The following is a 21857-nucleotide window of genomic DNA, read 5'->3' as shown; positions in this document are numbered from 1 at the left end:
TTGATTTTGTTTCACGCGAGCAGCTGCATGTTGGCCTTCTCAAACAAAACTCTGATAGCGCTGAATTAAACACCTTTAATACGCTCACACACTGAACAAATGCATCACCAGTATCTCGCCAAGGGCTTTTTAATTACTCCTGTAAGTTGTTGACAGCCTGCTTAGGCTTTGAAGAGAAAGTACAGCTTTTTCAGCGCTATTTATTTGAGTCACACTAATAAGAGAAGATGGAGACGAATAAAGTGGAGTGAATGTGACTCAATGTGTTTGAATTTGTATCGTTATTAAATAAACATAGAGAGCAACAGAAAAGTCTTAAGAAGCACAGATACTTTTTCATTCAGACAGCGAATCCTGTGGCACACAGAAAAGCAACATGAGGATGAGTGTAACCTTTTTAAGACGAGGCTGTTTTCCTCAGATATCACACTCAGGGTGGGAAACTCATTTGCTTAATTATGAATTTACTAAGCTACTGTTGCACCCCAGGTTGCAAAACATGCAAATGGAAAGTTCATCTGAAAAAAAAAAAAGATTGACCAGCAAGCAAAAAACAATGTGAAGTGAACATAAGGAGACATTGGGTCCTTTTTTTTTTACATTTGAACATATCCTCTGACAACAGCTAATGTACAACAGCTAATGCTAGCAGACAGAGGCTAATGTAAGCATCTAGTGTATGCAGCAATACTACGACGACAAAGCTTTTGAAAATGAAAATTCCTTGTTAAATGCATTTCAGTAAAGATAAACGGTTTTGTTAACCAGCTAACATTACTGTAAGATAGAAAATGATTGGAACTCAAACTGTTCTCGACTATGCAAGGATGACAAACATTTGAAAGAAAAGCAGGACGGAGATTTAACAGCTAAACAGATGGAGCTGAGAATGTGAATGTGTGAGACATAAAGGTGGAAGAATTTTTACAAGAAAACCATAAAAGTAGTCAGAAAGATTGCAGTCTACAAATTGGAAGAGAAAGGTGAGAAAACAGATGGGAGAGGTAACAACAGAAGAAGCAGTTAAGGAAGAGAGAGAGTGACCCCATCGCCTTCTACCCTTTTTATTTTCTGTATCCGCTCTTCTTTTGAGCATCACCCGCCCCTCCCTTTTGTGTGGCACCTGATTAAGCTGTCACACCGCAGATGCCTCCAAACTAGAAAGAGATGTAGAGAGAGAGACAGAGATGGGGTGGAAAACGATGTAGCAGGCAGATGCTCACGTCTGTGGGAGAGTTGGATTTTTCAAGTAACTTGAACTGTATGTGTGTGAGGGAGGATGTAACAGAAAAAGACTTTGGAGACATGGCTCACTTGGGCTTTTTTTGCTTAATTCTATTCCCTTCCTCCAAACGTAATACAAGTTTTCTTTGTTTCTTGAAATCATTTTGCCTGCAGAGATGATAAACCAGTCTGTCTACAGTGTGGAATAAATGAACAGAGTATCGATCTCTTTGTGTTTGTGTTTGGCAGGAGGGAAAGCCAAACAGAGAGAGAGAGAGAGAGAGAGAGAGCATTGTGTCTCATCTCTCTTCTCTTCCTACTCTCAGACAACTGTCTCTTACCAGGTGACCAAAATACCTACAGTGAGCCTGAAAAATGAAGGCTTGATTTGGATCAACAGCTGCGTCTCAAGCTAGTGTGTGTGTGTGCGTGCGTGTGTGTGTGTATGTGTGTGTGCGTGTGTGCACATGCGCGTAGATGTGTGTGAGTTTCAGAAGTATGAAATGCTTTTCCAGATTACACATACAGTTGCTTCTCTTTTCTTTGGTCTGTGTCTGATTTGTTGCCATAGCCTTCATATACCAACTTCATAGACCAACACACACACACACACACACACACACACACACACACACACACACACAGGAAGAGATAGTGGTGTGTTTAAAGCTTTAAACTTCACTCTTTTTTAAACAAGTGAGTGTTATTTTTGGATCTTCAATATTTCTTTTCATGCTTTCCTGATTTTCCCATTCAAGTACTCTAACACATATCTGCATATATAGAACTCAGATTGTGCTAACAAAGTCACACACACACCAATACACAGACGCATAAATGTACACACACACACTCACTCACTCACCCACACACACATACACACACGCGTACATACTGATGTCCCCTACAGCATTAATGCCAAGCTGTGCAGTCGTAGCAGATGTTTCACTTGTGAGTTACTTCCTCGAGGTAAGTCTGAGTCAGCCTCCATTGACTGACTCCACTGCTGCAGCATAGTGTGTGCATGAGGCTCATTTGCCCTGTGAGCTTGAGTCACATCGCTTTAAAGGTGCACACTACATTTTGCACATAGTGACACACTTACAATCAAGTGGGGTAAATCTGTCATGAGTCAAACCTTGTTTCTTTGAAAGTGACCTTCAAGGGTCATCAGATTTGTTTTATGTCCTTTTTTTGAAATACTTTTTTTAGTGGTGTCGAATTCAAATCAAATATTTAGCATCATTGGGAGTTAGTGCATCAAAGTGAAGAGATAGTCTTGATATTTTGACTGTGTTCAGAACTTTGGCGTACACGCTGTATATGCTGTATAAATTCTCTGAGAACATCAGAAAAGTTCAACTGAAATAAATGCATCGCTCTCTGTGTGACGGCTCTCGCAGAGTTTCGTAAGCAGCAACAAGCATGTGTACCATTGCGTGGCCATGCACATGAGGAGAGAACTTGTTATGTAGGCACAAAGCAATCCTTAATCTCTGCACAGGTCTTCACAGGTACAAAACTAAACGTTTAATTGTGTATATGTGCAATGTGTTTCCACAGTGAGGCGAGTTCATGAGAGGGCATAACTGCAGCCAGACAAAACCTGCTTAATATCTAAAGTTTTGCAGGAGATAGTTGAAGGATATTCCTTTCAGCGGCTCTTCGTTATGCTCAAGTGGACAGCTGGAGACAGACAAGGATCCATTCTCAAGGATTTTTGTGTGCGCCAGAGAAATTCTAACAGTCTCTTGTTTTCTTGTCTATATTTCCTCTCCTTTTTTCTCTGTCATCCTTTTTCTCTCCTGCTTCTGCCCTCTGTCTTTGTTTTTCACAGGGGGAAACATTTCAGCATATCCAGGACATTGTGGTGTCACTGCTGAGGATCATCAATGTGACATACATCGCCATGGCTCGAGAGCACGCACTAATTGTGAGTACTGTACAAAGCAGCAACTTTACAAAAGCATCCTTCCATGCTTGACTCTTCAAACACGTGGATCAGGGATGCAGAACCTTTTTGTGTCTTTCTTTCACTTGGTTTTCCTCTAAAAATGTGTTTGTAAGAGATCCAACCCTCAAGCATGTTTCTACCCGTTTGCTTTTTCATCCTGAAAAAAAAAAAAAGTTCAACAACATATTGTTTAAAATACACACTTTTATTGTACATACAAGAGGAGGATCAGGAAGAACGCTGCATCATGGAAGCTCACAGAGTTTTTTGGGATTATTTTTTGTTAATGTGTCGTGTCACCCAGGAGACTAACATGAGGCATCTTGTCGTCCAAAAGCAGCTGAAGTAGGAGATTAGTGGTTACGCTCTAAACTGCTGTTAACTAAGCAGAGTGCAAATTGTTTTGTTCCTGTGTTTGCAAAAGACGAGTGCGGATGTGTGATGGCAACAAGACGTAACACATTGAAAACTCTTTGCAGAATTCTGGGTTTAAATTTCTTACAATAGGCAAATGTCTGGAATAATGTGCCTGATGTGGTACACAGATTTGTTTTATATTTCGATGTGTAGGCCCGCGGCTAAACGAACCAGCTGACAGACGAGTGGCCTGAAGAGTTCAGAATAAGACATGTATCCAGTAGCAGTATGGAAGTCATGATCTCTCACATGATCAAAGAGATATTTGTTTGATATCTGGTACATTATATAAAAATATCCAACCGTTCTCAAATATTATACATTTTACACATTTCGCTCAAATATTTGGCCCTCCACAATTCAAAGTAAGAAAACTCAAAACACAGAAACTACTCTTTAATTTGGTGGTGCCTCGTCAGCCCAGGATTTGCAAACACAGACACATCTTTAAAACATGGACAGCGAGCTGAGGTGAAAACTGGTTTAACACTATTTTGCACTGGTTCACTGGTGAATGTGTGAGAAGTACTTGCTTGTATATTTGCTTGTGTATTCTAGTTTCTGCATTTATGCATCTATTTGTATGCATGTGTGTGTGTGTGTGTGTGTGTGTGTGTGTGTGTATGCGTGAGCTTCCAAAGAAAACACTTGCGTTTTTGAATGGTAATAAAGGACAGAATCAATCACCCTGTCAGACAGCGTTGACAGAATTTTTAATGATCTGACATAAGCTGTCAGTCTGTGATCAGCTGCTCATCTCATTGTCTCTTAATGCATTCTTAATACAATCACCACGCTGTTCTCCAAAACCCTGAAACCTATCCAGCCTGCTGTCTCTTTCTTTCCAGTAAAGCTCATCAGCTTGTTTAATCCGAAGCCTCTCGGTCCTTCCGTTGTTGCTACATCAAATCTTTGGCCGTCACGCTCTCCGAAGTCACAGTATCCCTATTAGGTGTTTAATTCCAAAATTGTTTCAGCTCAACACCTTATTGCTGTAATCTTGCCAAAAATTGTCATGAAGATTCATTCCCAGCTGTGGGCGTGGAATCAATCTCTCCGTTCATACATCTGTCCATCTGTCTAGACAGCCACTCAGCCGACAGTGTGCCCGTCTATCATCCAAGGTGACAATTCTTCATCTCTGTAGTCAGAGGACTGTTCTGGGAAAACTTTATAATCACTCTCAGGTTAACATTAATCAAACATCGGCACCTGAAGCCAGGGAGCCTGCTCTTCCTTTACCTCTCAGACTGATATGAGAGGTCAGTTTAACAGCTTGTTTGGTCCTCTTTTCCCACCTATGTGCACTTACTCTCTTGAACTCATCCTGTGCTGGATATTTTTTACAGCTAACAATGGTTTGGAAAATGCCTCCACTGATTTGTAATGACACGTAAAGACACGCCACACCCCCATGATCATTAGGGGGGGAAATGTTTCATTCCAAGGCTGTGGTGAGCTTTGATTACATCCTCCTTGTTTTCGTTCTTCAAAGTTTACAGCCACCAGAAACATTTCTTGCGGAGTTTTTTGACACGGTCCTTGGTGCTGGGGCGGCTCGAGGAGTAAGAGGCTGGTGTAGACTTGGGCTGGGTGGGTGCAGGCACATCATAGTCCCCCTCCAGGGCCTCTATAACTCCGTGGAAGCGTCCCTCCTGCTGTCGGAAATCATGCTCTACACTGGAGGAGAGAGGGAAAAAAATTAGTGAGCAGCTGAAGGGGGAATGGAAAGGAAGCAGCATGATTTAGGGGTTGTGACACATCAAGGCAAATTTATTTATATAGCTCATTTTCCCCCAAAAGAGATTAGATCCAGGGGCAGAGAGAGGGAGGAGAGAGAGAGAGAGAGAGAGAGAGAGAGAGAGAGAGAGAGAGAGGATGAGGGATGCCAGGAAGATTTGAAGTCTATGAAGCAGGAGGAGAGATTAGAAAGAGAGGGATTGAAGGAAAAGATGAGCACAGGAGTTTTAGTCACATTAAAGCAGTTTCAAAATGCTGACATCTTAAAGAGAGGTGATACTTAAGCATAATGTAGTTTTATATAGAGATGTAAAACCATGATGTGTTCCTAACTCCGATATATACGCACCTCCAGCATACACACACTCACACAGGCCTCAACCATCAGCACTCATTTCACGTCTGTAGTATTCTTTCACACTTCATGCAGCCATAGATCACAGGCTGGGGGGGGGATGAGAGGAGTGGGAGAAGAATGATGGGAAACGGTGGAGGAATAGGAAGGAGAGGAGAGAGAGAATTAGTGAAATAGGAGGCAAAAATAAGGAGCAAAGGAGGGATGTTTTTCTGTATGGTTTTGTGCTGTTCAAAGCAAAGCCTCTTGGCTTTCTTTTTCTATGCCCTCAATATCTCTGAAGTGTCCACCGCTGCGGGTCATAGGGTAGTAGACTTTGAGCTTCCCTCTCCTTGTTCTAAATGTGTTGTGCGACTGAGCTCTTGTGTGTGCTCAGTGTGAATATAGGGGTGGAGCTGCAGTATAGGGGACTGGCATCTGGAGTTAATGAGCCAAATGATGAGGCGGGGAGAGCAGAGAAAACTACCCCACCCTGTACACCTTCAGCATACACACACACACGCAGCGCAAACACACGTGTGCTCCCCTGACTTCCAACATGAGCATTTTCCACAACAGGCCAGCAGCTGAGTGCGGAGGAAATAAACACGTTGAGGGGAAAGTGCGTCCCGTGGGGGATGGAGGGATGGATACATGAAAGACAGGCAAGCTTTAATGAAACAGGGTGGAGAGGTCACTGTAGAGGAGAAGGGGTCTCTACTCCGCAACAAAGAGCACAGCTGGGATGGAGGGAGTGAGCACACAAGTGAATAAAGGAGGAAATAAAAGCACTAGTGGGCGCTGAGGATGGGAGATGGCTACCATGAATAATTTATAAAGACTACACACACACACACACGCACACACACACACACACACACACACACACACACACACACGCAGAGATAAAGTTGTCCACCTGTCCTACATTCACTCAGTTTAAAGTCTACTTTGTTTCAGAGTGGAGGACGTTTCTTTGCCACGTCTCTCTTTACCTTCACTTCACTCTTCTCTGTGCTCTTATGTACTTCTCTCACTATTGTTCGTGGGATTACAGCGCGGTGGGAAAGCTTCTGCTCTTATTCGTTCTTCAAGCAGCCATTTTTGCTGCTTCGCGCCTGACTGTGACAAGTCCGTTGCATTATTAAACCTTTTGTTTGTGGTTAATAGGAAAGGTGAAGGTAAGACATGTTGTGGACATGGTCAGGCTAAAGTTTAACATTGTGTGGATGTGTTCTATGATAGTTATACATGAGAGCGGAAATCTAATACGTCTTGTTTTTTTATGTGGCTGCATGTCTGTGTGTTTGCATTGTTTAAGATTTAGAGAAAACAAAGCCGCCATCAAAAGTTCCTGTCACTGTTTCTCTCATCATACAGATTAATTAGGACTGACAATAGCAAAGCATCTTCAGGCAGCCAGCCCATATCAGAACCCCTCCACCAATCATTAGGGATGGATGTTACAGTCCCACGCATAGTTCATCCTCTGCTTGTGTTTCTCACTTTCCCTATCTCTCACCCACTTTACCCAGAACCCTCTCTGAGGGTTTGATAAGGCTGCCCAATCCAACAAAAATAGCTTTTATGTACTTTTGGCTTTTATGTGTTTGATAATGTGTGATAAATGTTCCTAGTTTTTTGTAAGAAACTAGCTGATATGTTAGTGAACAAGCAATTGGAGGGGGATTTCATTAACATTTATCACATAGGGTAAAACTATAATTTCATGTATGTTAAAGTGTCTTACGTTTGCATAAAACATATATATCCAAAAGTATCCTAACAAAGCATCCTCTGTTATGTATGTATCCGTGTGTTCGATGTGTATAATCATATTTGCATATGTGATGGAGAAACAAAGGGGGGCGTGGAGCATAGTGAAAATCCATGAAACTAAACAAGATCAAAAGACAGAAGTGACACATACTCTTGTGATTCAGGTCGCCTTGGGGCCTTAAAAAAAAAAACCTCCCCAAAAACAGCTGAAGTCATCTAAATTTAAGGCCATGAAAGTCTTGTAACGTCTTCATTGCTGTTGTTAAATGTTCATCTTTCTAGGTAAGTACAGTTGTTTTCACTTCACTCATAGATAACAGTGCTTAGCTGTCTGTCCTGTAAAATTCACTGTCTCTCGATTTCAGAGACTCGTGATCAAGAGGAATGCAACCCATGATAGTTTTCATCACTGATTAATTTGTCATCTCTGCTTTCTGAAGGGAATTTGACACATTTCAAGGTCTGTTTTTTTTTCTGACAACCAGGGCTGATCATACAATATGACATGAGCGAAGGTTTAGTCAGTAAGTCATTCCATTCAGAAACCGCCTGATTTGGTGCATTGTCGCTATAAAACTGAATGTATCACTTTATAAAAGTTGTCAATTCAGAGTCGATGGCTCCTCAGTTCATCAGTGAGTCTTTTCAGCTTGTTTTCAGGCGATATTTAATGTCTTAAACTTGTGCTTCCTTGCGTTCAGCTTTCGTTGTCTCTTCTTCATAAAGTTGCTCTGAGAAAGATTCACATGTTTTGGTTTACATCTGTATGGATATGTAAGTGGATGAATAATTAGCCATGTGGCCGTCCTCTCCCTAAGGCGTTCATTCCAACTTACTGGTCTAAGGATCCTGCTGTGTTAATTAGGATCAAGGGAAGGAGGAAATAGGAAGGGGAAGAAGGAGTTGGAGAAGTGTGTGAAGAGATGAAACAACTGAGGAAAGGAGAGGAAAAAATACTGGAGGGATGCAAATGTGGAAGTGCTGGAAAGCAAGTGGGTTTGGGTTTTTTTTGGTAATAAAGAGGTAGAGCGATAAGGGCTTCGTAAATGTATCTTTATCCTCCGTGACCTGCAAGCAAGCTTTGTATACGACTTTGAACTAACAGAATTAGCTTCAAAACTTTGGTGTGACCACACACTTAAAACCTCCGGACTTAAATGGAGATTTTTTAAAACATATCATCATAAATGTTTACTTTCACGAATGTTTGTACTTGTGTGTGTGTGTGTGTACCATAAAGCTGCGACTCTTGTGAGAAAACACATTACAGCTCGTGTTAGCTGTGCAGAAAAGGAGCCATGGTTGAGGCACTGCTGGTGATTGTAGTGTCGCCATTTGACAGATGGACTGATGTGAGGGTGTACAGATGAAACCCCATTTGATTGAAAGTTACAGATGGGAGACAAAGAGGGTGAGCAGGTATGAAATGTAACGATGGAATGATTTACATAATGAAAAGATGAAAAAAAAGAGGTGGTAGAGGAATTCAACAGTGTGGTGTTAGATTGTGGGTGTGCAGCTTTGCAAATTGCAAAGGCTCTAAGAATGAAATAAGCTATTTAGGTCACTCACATGAGGGACGAGATGATCAGGAGACGCACTGAATTAATTTGCTTGTTTGCACAGAATGTTCTTTAGTGTGTAAATAACTTCCCTGAAGAGAGAATCCGCTTTAATCTCTCGAATACCGCATGCATTCATTTTCATGTAGATGAAGGGGGGGATCACTCTTGGTTGTATACCTTTCGTGTTAGGAAATATATTGCACAATATCTAGAATTATCAAAGAGGGAGAAAAGGGCAGAGACAGCACGATACCAGGAAGAAAGGCTAATGAATATAAAACAAAAAACAAAAGATGTGCTGAATAAGTGAGAAAACCTGGAAACACTGCGAAACACAAAGGCAACAAAAGGCGCACAATTCAGGGCTGTTTGTTGAGCCTTAGGAAACAAGGACTTGTGTTTTGCGTAATGCAGTAAGCTCATTATCTGGATTAGATTACCTGTAGATGATGCAGGCTGTCTTTTGGCAGGTGGGGCAGTTGTTAATGTCCTGACCAGTTCTGTATGAGCTGCGACTGCAGAAAACAACAGATGTAAAAGAATCACACACACTCGCAAGAGGAGTTTAGTTGCAGTTGAAGTGCTGCTATAAAAGCACCTGCACATCACACGTTACAAACACCTTTGAACCAATTTGATGGTGCCGTTATTTCAGTCGCAGAGTGATTGTACATACTTTGAGATCTGTTTTCACTTTGAATTTGATGCTAGTGTTAACCAGCAGAGGATACATGTAAAACAGAACACAACAACGTAGCTTTATTTGATTGGAAAGAGTTGGTCTCTCTGTGTGTCTGACTGCTGTTGTCTCCACACTGTCGCACTCAATGCTGCAAAGTGAAAGTCATCTGGGAGTTGCCGAAGGAAAACTTAATAACACGGTGATCTTCAGTGAATGTGACATATTAAAAACATTACTTTAATGATCCTTCTGGGTTAAACCCTGTCTGTTTTACAGGGAGGTGAACAATAACAATAGTCAGCAGGGACTGTCAAAAGAAAAGCATTATTACGTTGTTCAAGATCTTTTTTTTTTTTTGACGTTCTAAAAATAACGCGGTTTGTGTATTACAGGAAAATCTGAGTACAAATAAAAACTGTGTCATCAAGGTTAAACAGGACAGCAGAGCAGGAGACAGAAGGGCCAGAATTGTTGGTAAATAAAGTCAGCCACAAACATTTTGGCTGGCCCTCCCCTGAACTGTGATGAGGAAGACCGATTTATGGTCAAATAAACACTTTAATTACATGGACAGGGACCCTGCGACTGGCATCATTTGCCCTCCCCCACCGGTGTTTATCAACAACAACAACAATAACAGCAGCAGCAGGAGAAAACGAGAATTTGCTCCAGGAAAAGACACAAACAAGACGCTGAGCACTGCAACAGCCTTTCAGCCGAGCAGAACTCTTGATCACAGCGGCCCACTTAGAGGACTTTCATTTCTAGAACAGATTCGGATACATGTAGTCCCTGTTGCCTGAAGGTTCTCTTACTTTTCTCTCCTTCACTCTTCTTACTCTCTATCTCTTAACAACACTCTTATACCCTATTCCTTACACACTTAGCATGAGCGATGAGCCTCCTAACAACAAACATACACAAACACACAGTCACACAGGGCAGGGCAACATGTACACTGCGTTTTGGAGCCATATTGTGCAGCTTTGACATTAATTGTGTCTCTTAAATGTAATCTGATTTGGATAAGTTTGGAATTAGAGACATCTGTTAAAGCAGGGATGGAGGGAGTCAAATCATAAAGAAGGGGTTTAGGTGGAGTAAGAGAGCATAGAACTGGTATCAGGGTGTTTAGGATGAGAGAAAGAACCAATGGGCATACAAGATTAAAAATGGAGTGGGAGAACTACTGACAGTGAAGGTGAAGCTGCAGGTGGAAATAGAGGCAAAGAATGGGGGAGCCATAAGAGGAAACATAACTGAGTGAAAGTCAACACATGACAGCAGGGGAGAGTGATGGACAGGTTGTCGGTGCAGAGAGGAGGGGAAGATAAAACACATAGTGAGAGGGCAGGGGAGTGATTCGCATTAGGGCTGATTCACATGTGGTGGAGGAGCAGAAAGACGGCTGAGGAAAGAGAAAAGGTATTAATTAAGAACAGAGGTAAGAGCGGAGGTGGAGAAAGGCGTGTATAGCTTGAAGCAAATTCAAGAGCATAGGATAAAAGAGGAGGGTGTGGATTGAAATGAAGTCCACAAAGCCTGCCAGGAAGTATAAAGATGAGAGAGACGGAGGATGAAGAGCAGGTGGGAATGATTTATGGATAAAAGAATTAGCAGGAAGAAGAAAGAAGAGCTGATTAGTTTAACTTGCTGGGTGTGTTATTGTCTCCTTGGGAAAAGTCACCTTTGGGAGTAAACCCTGTGAGGGTTTATGAGATAAAAGGACAGAGGGTGGATCTGCTTGCATTGACTACAGGCTGGCAGGTATCATATATCCCTGCAGGCCTGAATCTCTCTCTCTCTCTCACACACACACACACACACACACACACACACACACACACACACACACACACACACACACACACACACATTATCCCACTACAGCAATTCTCAACAGGCCTGGCTGACATTTAAAATCTATTACACAGACTTGAAGGCCTGTCGGTATATATTGCTTTAAAAACTCAAATACACCTTCTTTTTAATCCTGTGCACTCCCTTGACATCCTCTCTACTCCCCCGCTTTATCACTCAAACTCACTCTCTAACACTCTAACTAGAATATCTTTACCTATTGTCTATCTTTTATCCATTCTGATCTTGATTTTTAACCTTTTCCTTATGTGTCTATCTTTACCATTTCAGTCTTTGTGTCTAATTTTAGAGCGTACTGATACAGACGCTGATTAAAATGCATGGACTTGAACATATACGGAGTACCTCTTTAGTATTGGTGTATGTACTTAGCATATGGATATGTACTTAAGTCAGAGCATTAGATTATTGTGTGCCCTATTGTAATTGAGGTACAGTAGATATGAGATCAGTGCATTGACTGGCGTATTTGGCAATTCCATGAACTTCATTTGGGGCTGTATTAAAGAAGTCTCCTGAGTCAGTATTCAGCAAATCTATCTTTTTGGTGTCATCGTCTGTGTCTCATCTTTTCCCCTACCCTCTTTACATCATTTCCCCTTCTGACGCCCCTTCTCTCACCCTTCGCTGAGTGCCTTGCTCTTCTCCAGGTCTTGAATCACATTGAGAAGAACCTTGATCTTCTCCTGATTGGACACCAGGTTGTCCTCCACACTCTGCAGCTGCCTCTCCAGGCCGCGTGGAACGTTCACTGTGTGCCCGGTCAGCAATCCTCCTGGAGCTCCGTTACATTGTGCTTTCAGATGAGTCTTACAAGGCAGAGTGTGGTCGTCCAGTGATTTGCTCTTCTGTTTTGCGTAGCCCTTAAGTTTGGACATTTTTGAGGACGACTGATTGGAACAACTTGTGGCCTGTGGGCTGTTTTTGGTTTGGGCTACAGGCGTGGATGGTTTGGAACAATTGAGCTTGGGAGAGTTTTTGGGTGGAAGTGTTGGAGTGTTTAAAGATTTAGAGTCGCTGTGAAGGGAAGAAGCTGGATGTTTTGGAGTGATATGGGACGATGTGCGCTGCAGTGTGTGTTCATCAGTGTGCTGGGTTTTAGCCAAGTTGTGCTTGTGTGTGTCTGTTGAATGTGTTTCTGTCACTTCTGCAGACGGTGTTTGCGTGCGTCGTGCACTTGTGTTGTTTGCGGTCGTGTCGGTGATGTTGGGCACATGTGTTTCTGCCGTTTGCGTGGCTGAGTCCTTGTAATGCGTAAAGTCTGCAGAATGTGGCCTTGTCTGACACTTTGAATCTTTAGCTTTGTTCTGGGTGTGTGCTGTGCTGTTGGAATGTGAGCTGTGTCTTTTTGGTATGGTGTGTGACAGCTGTGGTATTTGACTAGTCTTTACTGATGTGTGCGTTGAGGTGTTTGCTCTGTCCGTGTTCTTGTTCTGTGGCTTAGAGTCCAGAGAAGATTCTTTTCTTGACTGGTTCAGAGCCACAGATGGCTTCCGTGACGGATTAGGTAAAGTCTGGCTTGCTGTGATTTGATTGACAGCCTTTCTACGACATGCACCCGTGCACGGTGTTATCTGCGATCGTCTCCTCCCACATGTGCCACAGAGGCTGGGTGGAGAAGTCGCCATCACTCGACAGGGCCGTGGTGGAGTGGCATGCACCATTGTACAAACGCTCCCCGTCTTTAAAACTGAGCGATGGACCTCTCCACGTAAAGACTGCACCCTCCTCCTCTCATGAGGGGGCTCCTTACCTTCTGTGGACTCAGAGCACACCCCTCCCACTGCATCAGAGGCTACCACACTGCCATTTGTATACCGAGCTGTCCTTTTTACTCGAATCTCCTTTGGGTTTGTCCGTATAGTTTTGATCTGGCAGTAAATCCCGCTGCCTGACCCCTGTGACCCCATGTCGTCCTGTGTCAGGCTGTTGATCTCGTTCTGAGACGTCTCCTTGGACACCGGCAGACTGCTGCTGTCACTTCTGATAACTCCTGCCTTCTCCACAGTTGTTGTTTTTTCCGTTGCCATGGTAACTGTCCGATGCGCGTTGACTGCTTGACTTCCGTGTCGTTTGATGGAGGGGAGAGTCCGCAGTCCGGGAGATGTTTGCACCCCGACACTGCAAAGAGGGCCCCATCGCCCCCCTGCCAGGGGAATCCCCAGCGCAGGCACTGGGTTGGTTGGGTCAGCCACCCTTCTGCCCATACTCCTCTGCAGGTTGGCTCAGCCCCCTGCAGAGCTGGACAGGGTGGAGTCCTGCAGCGACATCGGGCTAAGTCAGCAGGATTGAAAAAGGCAGGAATGTTTCCAGCTTTGGTTTATACAAATTAATTTGTTTGTTTGTGGGCCAGCGAGAGTTTGTATGTGGAAGCTGCAGACAGGAATTCAATATCCAATAAACTCCCAGTGTTCCTCCATTAATGACCTTACTACTTCAGCTACTTCTGATTGGACATCACTTTTAAGGCTTCTCTCAGTCCTTAACCAGTGGGCCGAAGATGATGAGTTGAAAGGATTTTCTTGGCATTGCTGGTTTGCACTGAAGAGAGAGGAAAAAAGAGAGGCAATGAATAAAAGAAATTAGAAAAGAGGGAGACGGGGAATTAGCGGCCAGATTGGCAAGAGGACACAGACATTAGGCACGTAAAAAAGGAATAAAAGCTTCGACCCCTACTAAACACACACTCACAGACTGGATCAATAGAACTCTATCAGGTCCTTATTAGAGCACAAGGTTGGGAGTTACAGAGGCAAAACTTCATTCTCAAGATGTTTCTCTTCAAGAAACAAAAAAGACCAGAGATATACGGCGGATAATCATGTATGTCTAGACTCTGCAAAACCTGCACACACAGCCCAGGAGCTGTGTCAGTCAATCTTGTATGTTGAGGACTAAAGATGTTGCACTTTTTTTAGTGAGTGATCTTGCACTTTTCACACAGCAGCAGGATGCATCATGACTGCATGGAAATTAACAAACTGCTATAATCTGGTACGAAGCATCTTTTCTCTGTGAGATTAATGTTATTTGGTCCCTCACAACTAAACTAATAAACTAAACTTGGCATGTCTAAAGGCTCATGGAGGCCTGTCTAGTAAGTTAAGTAGAATATTAATCTCTGTTTTAGTCCCTATTTTCATTGAAGAACACCGACATGTTACCTAATTCCCTTTTTGAGTATTTGTGAATAAAATGTATCCTATTGAATTGCAAACAAATTGCGCTTTGGGTTTTGATCACCTCCAATCATTTTAGAGATCGTTTTGCACTCTAACCCATTTTCCTTAAGAGGAAATTGGGCCACTGCAGCAGTAGATATTGGAAGGGTACACACACAGACACACACAGACAAAGAGTAAATGGAGGTTGTTCAAGCCTTTTTCATTTAATTCACAATATTCTGCTGGAAGACATTTATATTTAACAGGTTAAAAAATGTGCTTTCATCAAAGATAATTGAGTCTCCTTATCGCACACATCTAGTGCTGACCATAATTGACAGTTCTCTGGTTCATATTCCTTTGCAATTCTGTAACTACAAAATGCCTCATACATCAATATATTTTAGACATGCTTTAGATCAAAGCCTGACTTTTTTTTGGCAATTTTCTGTCCACCAGCCCACATTTAAATCAGACCCCGCCCTGCTGTGATGCTCTGTGGCATGTGAAATATGTACGTTTCTTTTTTCCAACAGGTCCTTTTAGGCAAACGATGGATGCAATGGTCACTAAGCACATTTCTAAATAAATGTCTCTCCTCTAGTTTTGATCTATTTATATTATTTTGCTGCTTTCTTCATTATAGTGTTGTCCTCATGTCAGTCAGTATGGGCTGTATTTGCTTCCAGCAGGCATACACAGGAAAAGAGCTTTATGGTAGTTGGTTCCACCTTACAGCACCGATCTTTGCAGAATTAATTTCAGGTTTTAACCAGCAGATTAAATGTGGCCTTGTCACTTTATTAACCTCTGATGTACTGACAAACATTAAAGCTCTTGAAAGCAAGCGCATCACATTTTTGATTTAAGTTTCCAGAGGTGTTAAAAAATCTGCCTGTCAGCATGCATTGCCCCTGCAGCAGTAAAAAAAAAGAAGCTTCTTACTCATGAACAGGCACTTTCTCTCACTGACTTTGATGAGACTCAGCGCTGCACTTGTAGTTAATGTGTATTCAGGAACAGAGTCATACAGATGTTCACCCATAACCATTCTCTGTGTGACCTATATTGAGTCATTTTAATGCCTGATGATGTCACATGCTCGCCTGACAGTGGGAGAAGAGTTGAGAAATGGCGTTTTTATTCTCTGTTTGTAATCAACATTTTTTTGGCCCTGTGGAATTTCAGATTTCACTTAAAATCATTAAATATTAAAACTGAGTACAGTTTATCGTTCTGGTGGTCCTGTCCTTGTGCAGCATTAACACATTTAAAATTTCTTCCATCTTTTCCCATTCTATGTCACTTTTCTACATATCTGATTAAATCGCAGGCTGTAAAGTCCAATAATTGTCCTTGAAACAGTCAATAGCTTTAAAAAATGCGAGGCCTTTACATTTGTCAATATCAAGGGATTTCTGCTTCAGTGACATATTGCTACTATTTTTATGGCTATCTTGACAGCCCATTTGGCTCAAGGACTACCACATTGCCTGAGAGCTCACAAAGGGTTACATGTAATTGACAGCTATCCTGTTTATGATCCGTTTCTATGGTAACTGTGGTAATGGCCCAACACATCTTTACCCAAAAGTTACACACAAGATTTGTGTCTTGTATGTTAGTCTGTGTGTGTCGGTGCATGTATGTGCTTGTGTGTGTCAGTGTGTGAGAAACACATAAGGACAGACAGAGTGAGAAATGATTTGCAAAGCAGGCTGCCACCACCACATGGCAGGAAAAATATCATCATCATCTGCAATTTCACATTTCTCTGAGAGAAACACGGAGAAGAAAAAAGGGAGACAGGGAAAAAGAAAAAGAAAAAAAAAACATTGTTTGTCAAAGAGGGATGACTGCAGATGAGCGTGCATTTGTAAGAATGTCATTGTGTGTATAGTTTTGCAAGCAGTTTGCCTTGGGATTCAGACTAAGCCTATTGAAGGTAATTTCACTGCAACGCATTTCCAAGCATTTGTCTTTTCCACCAGCAGCTACACCAGAGCACCTGCTGCAACAAACTCGATCTCTTACTCTAATACTTGATCTATCTCGTTGTGAGATTTTGTCTATATGTGTGTTCCTTTCTTCTTTCTCAATTCTCACGCCTCACCCCTGACCTGAACGCCATCAGGGAGACCTAACATCATCTCTAATGAAAGAAGTGCCTGTGAATCACATCATTCTCCTTTTGTCACTTTACTTGTTTGTTGTTGCACTTATCCTTCTACCACCCACTTTTCCATCTCTGTCATGCTGTCTTTGATTTGCTGCGTGCGTCTCTCTCTCTCTCTCTCTCTTTCTCTCTCCTCCTTCTGTCTTCTTGCTGTGCAAAATGAACGGGGAGGAGAAAGGGAGGTAATGCTGTCAGCCAGGGGTTTGAAGAGGAGGTGAGGGGAGAGGACACAGGAGATGGAGGCTCAGAGGGCAGGAAAGGGATGAAGGAGAGACAATACACGGCAGCAGAAAGTTGTGCATGTTGGTCTTTGTGCATGCCAGGGGATAGGATGTAAAGGTCAGTTGTTTTTCTTTGTTAAAAATCTTTAAAAGTGTCTGAGAGAGTTTGTTAAACATTAAAGAGAGAAGCAAAGATATACAGACGGGCGTTAAAGAGGAACAAGGTGATCTGGGAATGTGCACACTGCTTGTAATCAATACACTCTGCTAGAGTGCTTGAGCATCTGTCATCACACACACACACACACACACACACACACACACACACACACACGGTAGACTGTGAATAATTCAATGACACACACACACACAACCTTTCAACGCCACAGGGAGTTTCTTGACAGAGTGGAACTTTTTTGTGAGATTCGCTGCATATATGCATTGGCATTCATTTAAAAATTAGTGGCTTTGGTTTGTCTCAGCACGACCTTGTGTGTTTGTGTGTGTTTTTTTTTGTGTCTGGATTTGTGTGCACCCATATCTCTGCAATAGTAACAGAGCCCTGAATGCTCCAGTGAATCCAGTCCCCTGTCGTTTCAAGGTGAGCCTCATTCTTCAACTGACGATTGACGGGCGTGTGTGTGTGTGTGTGTGCGTTCATGTGTGCGCATTTAAGTGAGACGGAGATTCACTTTACTGCTCTGTAATCGCACTGCTTTTCTCACTTACTATCTATAGCCCACTCATGGCCACAGCAGAACAAACGCAATACTTTATTGGCCCTCAGAGACGGCGGGGGTCGGCACATTGCATTTTGGGCGTTGTAGTCAGCATTGTTCTTCATCTGTCTGGCCTTTAAGCAACAAACGTGTGTTTAGTCTCTCACCACAGCCTCTCTGAGATCAGCTTGGACAAGTATGTGTACATACAGTTTGTTAAGTTACAGTTGAGTGATGCCATCACAGGTATCAACCACAATCTGCCAGGTAAGAGTGTGAGCTGACGAGGTTTAACATAACTGATAACGATCAACTTTATTGATGATGGAAAAGAAAGGCTTTTAGTTAGCAGACATTCTGTCAGACAGCTAAGACATGGAAGAAATGTAATTGCCGGTGTTTCTGCAGCTCTTTGAAATAAAAGTAAACCTCTAATGTCAAATGCAGTGAATCACAACTATTTGCTAATTATTATTTTTCTATTTCTAATTATTCATAACAAATTAAAATATTGTAGTGTCATGATATACTATATACCATGTTCAACAGATTAAAGCATTTGATCCAAATCACAGAGCAACAGGAAGCCAGCTCAGCCTTCTGCCTGGTGTTTGGTTGTATAATTTAATTGGTCAAAACTGTCTTTCCCAGGGACAGTGCACTTTAATCAGCACTTCAGCTGATGAACCAGAAGCTAAAAAGTTCATGGAACAGCTAAGCATCTCAGCCAGCCTCCTGGAGAAATCGAAAATAAAATAATCCACTGAAGCATTGTTTGCTGTCCGATGTGATTGTGAGGGATTCACGTTTCTCTCCAAATCAGCCAGTGCAAAGCTGGTGTCAAAGAAACTGAATGCAATAATAGTTCATTCCCATCAGTGGTTGCCAAAGTTTTTACAGTCATGGCCGTCAAACGTAATTTTATGGAAGCCGGCTGCCAACCTGATATGGTTATTTTACACAATTAGTTTGGCTGGTTGGATCAAGTTCAGTTAACTCAGATTGTGTTAGAGCTGAAAAGTTTTTACCTGATTTAATTGTTTGATTGTATACTCTGAACACTTAGCTGAGAAACACGGCGTGTGACCCTGCTTTGTTGATAGCTATGTAATGTCAGAAAAAAAAAACATATTTCTACAAACTAATGTTGCAGAAATGAAGAAGTTCAAGATTTTTTTTTTGATTTTTTTTTGCCAATGTGTTCTGGTTTCCATTTTTAGTGCATTTGTCATCCATTTAGTTTCAACCAATATGGTTTGACCAGCTTCGGTTATGAAAACACTCGATGTGAGGAGCAAAAGAGGCAACGATGTTTCTGCTCTGGGAAAATGAAATCCAGGAAACCCTCTGCTACTTTCTGATGAGCATTTACAATCTTCTCCTAAATATTAATCTACATATGAAAGCCACATTTTTGTTAATGTCTCTGTTCACCTACAACTCACGTCTCACATGGACAGTTGAAATATAAAGGACAAGTGCGCAGGAAAGAAAGTCTTAATCCGTTAAAGTGTTTCTCAGTTAAGCAGATACAAACATACTTGTGATAAGCTCAGTTATTAGCGGCAGAGTCAACTCCTCAAATAGTAATTTTGAAGGGTATTCATGGGCATTTACTCGTTCAAAAAGCTCATAAAATTAACAAACTGAATACATTTTACAGTCCTCAAGGTTCAGCCATGTGAACCACTGCTCTGCAGGACATGGAGTACTTTGTCTTCTTTGCAAAATCACATTCTGTTCTGGCTCTTCATTTCTCCAACTTGATGATTCAACTCTGCTCTGAAAATAAATGAGGATCAGGGCATTTGACTTTTTCAATATGCTTACAGTATTTGCTTGATTTCCTGATGTCGACAGCTTTATAAAAATTGAGAAATAATCAAGAAATATAGTTTAACCAAAGATCACTTAGTTCTTGACTCGTCAGCCCTCTCACTGAACACTCTCAGATGAAGTTTTCCGAAAAACAAGTATTTGGATGTTATTGGAAGTGAACAGTTTTAATAAACCTTATTAGTCATACATGCATGTTTTTCTTATTTAGTTTAAGATTATGTTCTGCATAAAGCTGCAGCGATAAGGACGGTATATGCTCCACCAGGAGAGCTACCATGTGGCAGCACAGCCACATTCACCTGTTCTAACTTTGAGGACTTTTGACGGTATAAAAAACATCAAACTTTCATGCTCCATAGAAACAAGAAAAAGCCTAAAAAAAAGAGAAAAAAAAGAGGTTGAAGCTTGTTTCTGTGAATCCAGCGTAGAAGGTTGAATCCCTTTTAGCCCCTTTTACTTTTTATAAGGGGATAAATACCGTAGGTGATAATTCAGAGAAATTGCCCGTCAGATAGATAGATAGGAAGTCCGGTTTCATGCTGGAAGCTTCATCACAACCAAGAAGGTTCCTGTAAAAGGAGAAGGGGGTGAGATATAGCGACAGAGCAGAGAACCTTCACTCCTTCCAGTTCAGTCATGAAGGCCAGAGGATTGCTTGTTAATTAAACCAAAGTAATAATTAGGAGATATTTTCTTTCAAATATTTGGTCATCATAAATAGATAGGATAATGTGAGTGTGATAGATTAGATCTCGAACTTAATCAGGAAGTTAAGAGAAGGATATACACACGTACTTATCAGCATCCCTAAACACACCCCCCCCCCCCCCCCCCCCCCCCCCCGGCTTTGCATTCTAACTCTCCCCCCTTTCTCATTTATCCTTTTAATCCCTTCACCTCATCTTTTAACCATCATTTTCACCTGTCCTCGTCCCCTCCCTCCTCTGTCTATCCTCCTCTATCATCTCATCTCTCTCCTCTCCCTCTTATCACTCATCCTGTCCTCACGTCCCATCCAATCTCTCTATCATTAACCCACGATCTATCTCTCCTCCCCTCATCTCTCCATCCTGCTGCCCCCGCCACCCTCTCGGCCTCTGCCTCATCCATCTTCCTGCCCTTTCTGACTCTTAAGTCCCTTTTTGTTTCACACCATCTCATCTTCTTCTCATCACTTGTTCACAGCCCGCCTGGTTGGCCGAGTGGTTCAAGTGTCAGTGACTCACAGACTCACATGCACACTCTCAAACGCGCACGTTTCTTTTGACTTTGTTTCACTGTCAATCCTCCATCACCTTCATTTCTCTTTCTCTTTCTCATCTGTCATTCTCAGGAGGTAATTAAAGTTCAGTCTAATGTCTAACCCTATTGATTAGGTTTTCTTAATCTCTCATTTGTATTATATTCCTTTCATTTATCTCTCTGTGCGACAGCATACCATCTTTGTTTTGTGTACATGTATTATTTGTTAAGTACGAAACTTCCAAGCAAATCTTACTTCTGTTTTCAAAAGTCACGTTAAAAAAAAATCTTTTTGTGGACCCTCAGTTGACCTAGAACAACCAGTAGATGGCAAAAAGGGAAATGTAAGTACCAAATAAGAAACTACAGAACCATAATAACAAGTGTACAATAATGAGCAAATTGAAGAGATGTAAGAGATGTGATTAGTACCAAAGTGAGTCTCCGGCTGCTTACTTAGGATGTGCATCATTCTTTCCTCCGAGGACGCAAACAGAAAAATGCACCTGGAAATATTCAGATGCATCATTGATAATCGGAAACCCACAGTCTCCTCCCTTTATGTTCAAGCAAGACATATTGATTTTTATGTCACAAATGTGGTCAAATATGCATAGAAATCTTCACACATCTTTCACACACATTCAGATTTAATTTTGAACAATTTTCTACATCAACTTACTTCAGTTGTTTAGACAATTATCACATCTAACATTTTTAAAAAATGGGATAATGGCAAATAATTTAAGAGTTCATAGACAGTGCGCTTGTTTTTCTATTAGGTTTTGACTTGTGTTTAACTGTGGCAAATAAAGGCTCTTTGATAGTGTGAAATAACACACAAACATATACACCCATATGTGTGATTTATATCCTTAACTTAGTGCACTGACTAAAGATATATTGTCCAGGTTGTAGGA

The 21857-nt window shown here is 41.8% G+C and overlaps 2 protein-coding genes across 4 annotated transcripts in view; one reads left to right on the top strand and one right to left on the bottom strand.

Moving 5' to 3' along the window:
* Positions 1 to 21857, top strand: part of dock2 (dedicator of cytokinesis 2) — an 88248-nt gene that overhangs the window by 41086 nt on the left and 25305 nt on the right. The window contains exon 26 of the mRNA XM_079351764.1: positions 3062 to 3157. Coding sequence (XP_079207890.1) covers positions 3062 to 3157 — 96 coding nt within the window. The remainder of the gene's footprint in view (positions 1 to 3061; positions 3158 to 21857) is intronic.
* insyn2b (inhibitory synaptic factor family member 2B) overlaps positions 3337 to 21857 on the bottom strand; it is a 19702-nt gene continuing 1181 nt past the window's right edge. The window contains exons 2-5 of one of the 3 annotated variants that reach the window (XM_079351864.1): positions 20174 to 20264; positions 12198 to 14117; positions 9454 to 9528; positions 3337 to 5275 (exon numbers count right to left, since the gene is read on the bottom strand). In XM_079351864.1, coding sequence (XP_079207990.1) covers positions 5092 to 5275; positions 9454 to 9528; positions 12198 to 13783 — 1845 coding nt within the window. In that variant the 5' untranslated portion in view covers positions 13784 to 14117; positions 20174 to 20264 and the 3' untranslated portion in view covers positions 3337 to 5091. The remainder of the gene's footprint in view (positions 5276 to 9453; positions 9529 to 12197; positions 14118 to 20173; positions 20265 to 21857) is intronic. The other 2 variants (XM_079351863.1, XM_079351865.1) reach the window with 2 other exon arrangements.

Source organism: Symphodus melops (genome assembly GCF_947650265.1).
Source record: "Symphodus melops genome assembly, chromosome: 9".
Taxonomy (NCBI): domain Eukaryota; kingdom Metazoa; phylum Chordata; class Actinopteri; order Labriformes; family Labridae; genus Symphodus; species Symphodus melops.
The sequence above is the reverse complement of the archived record's forward strand: the minus strand, read 5'-3'. Positions and strand labels throughout refer to the sequence as shown.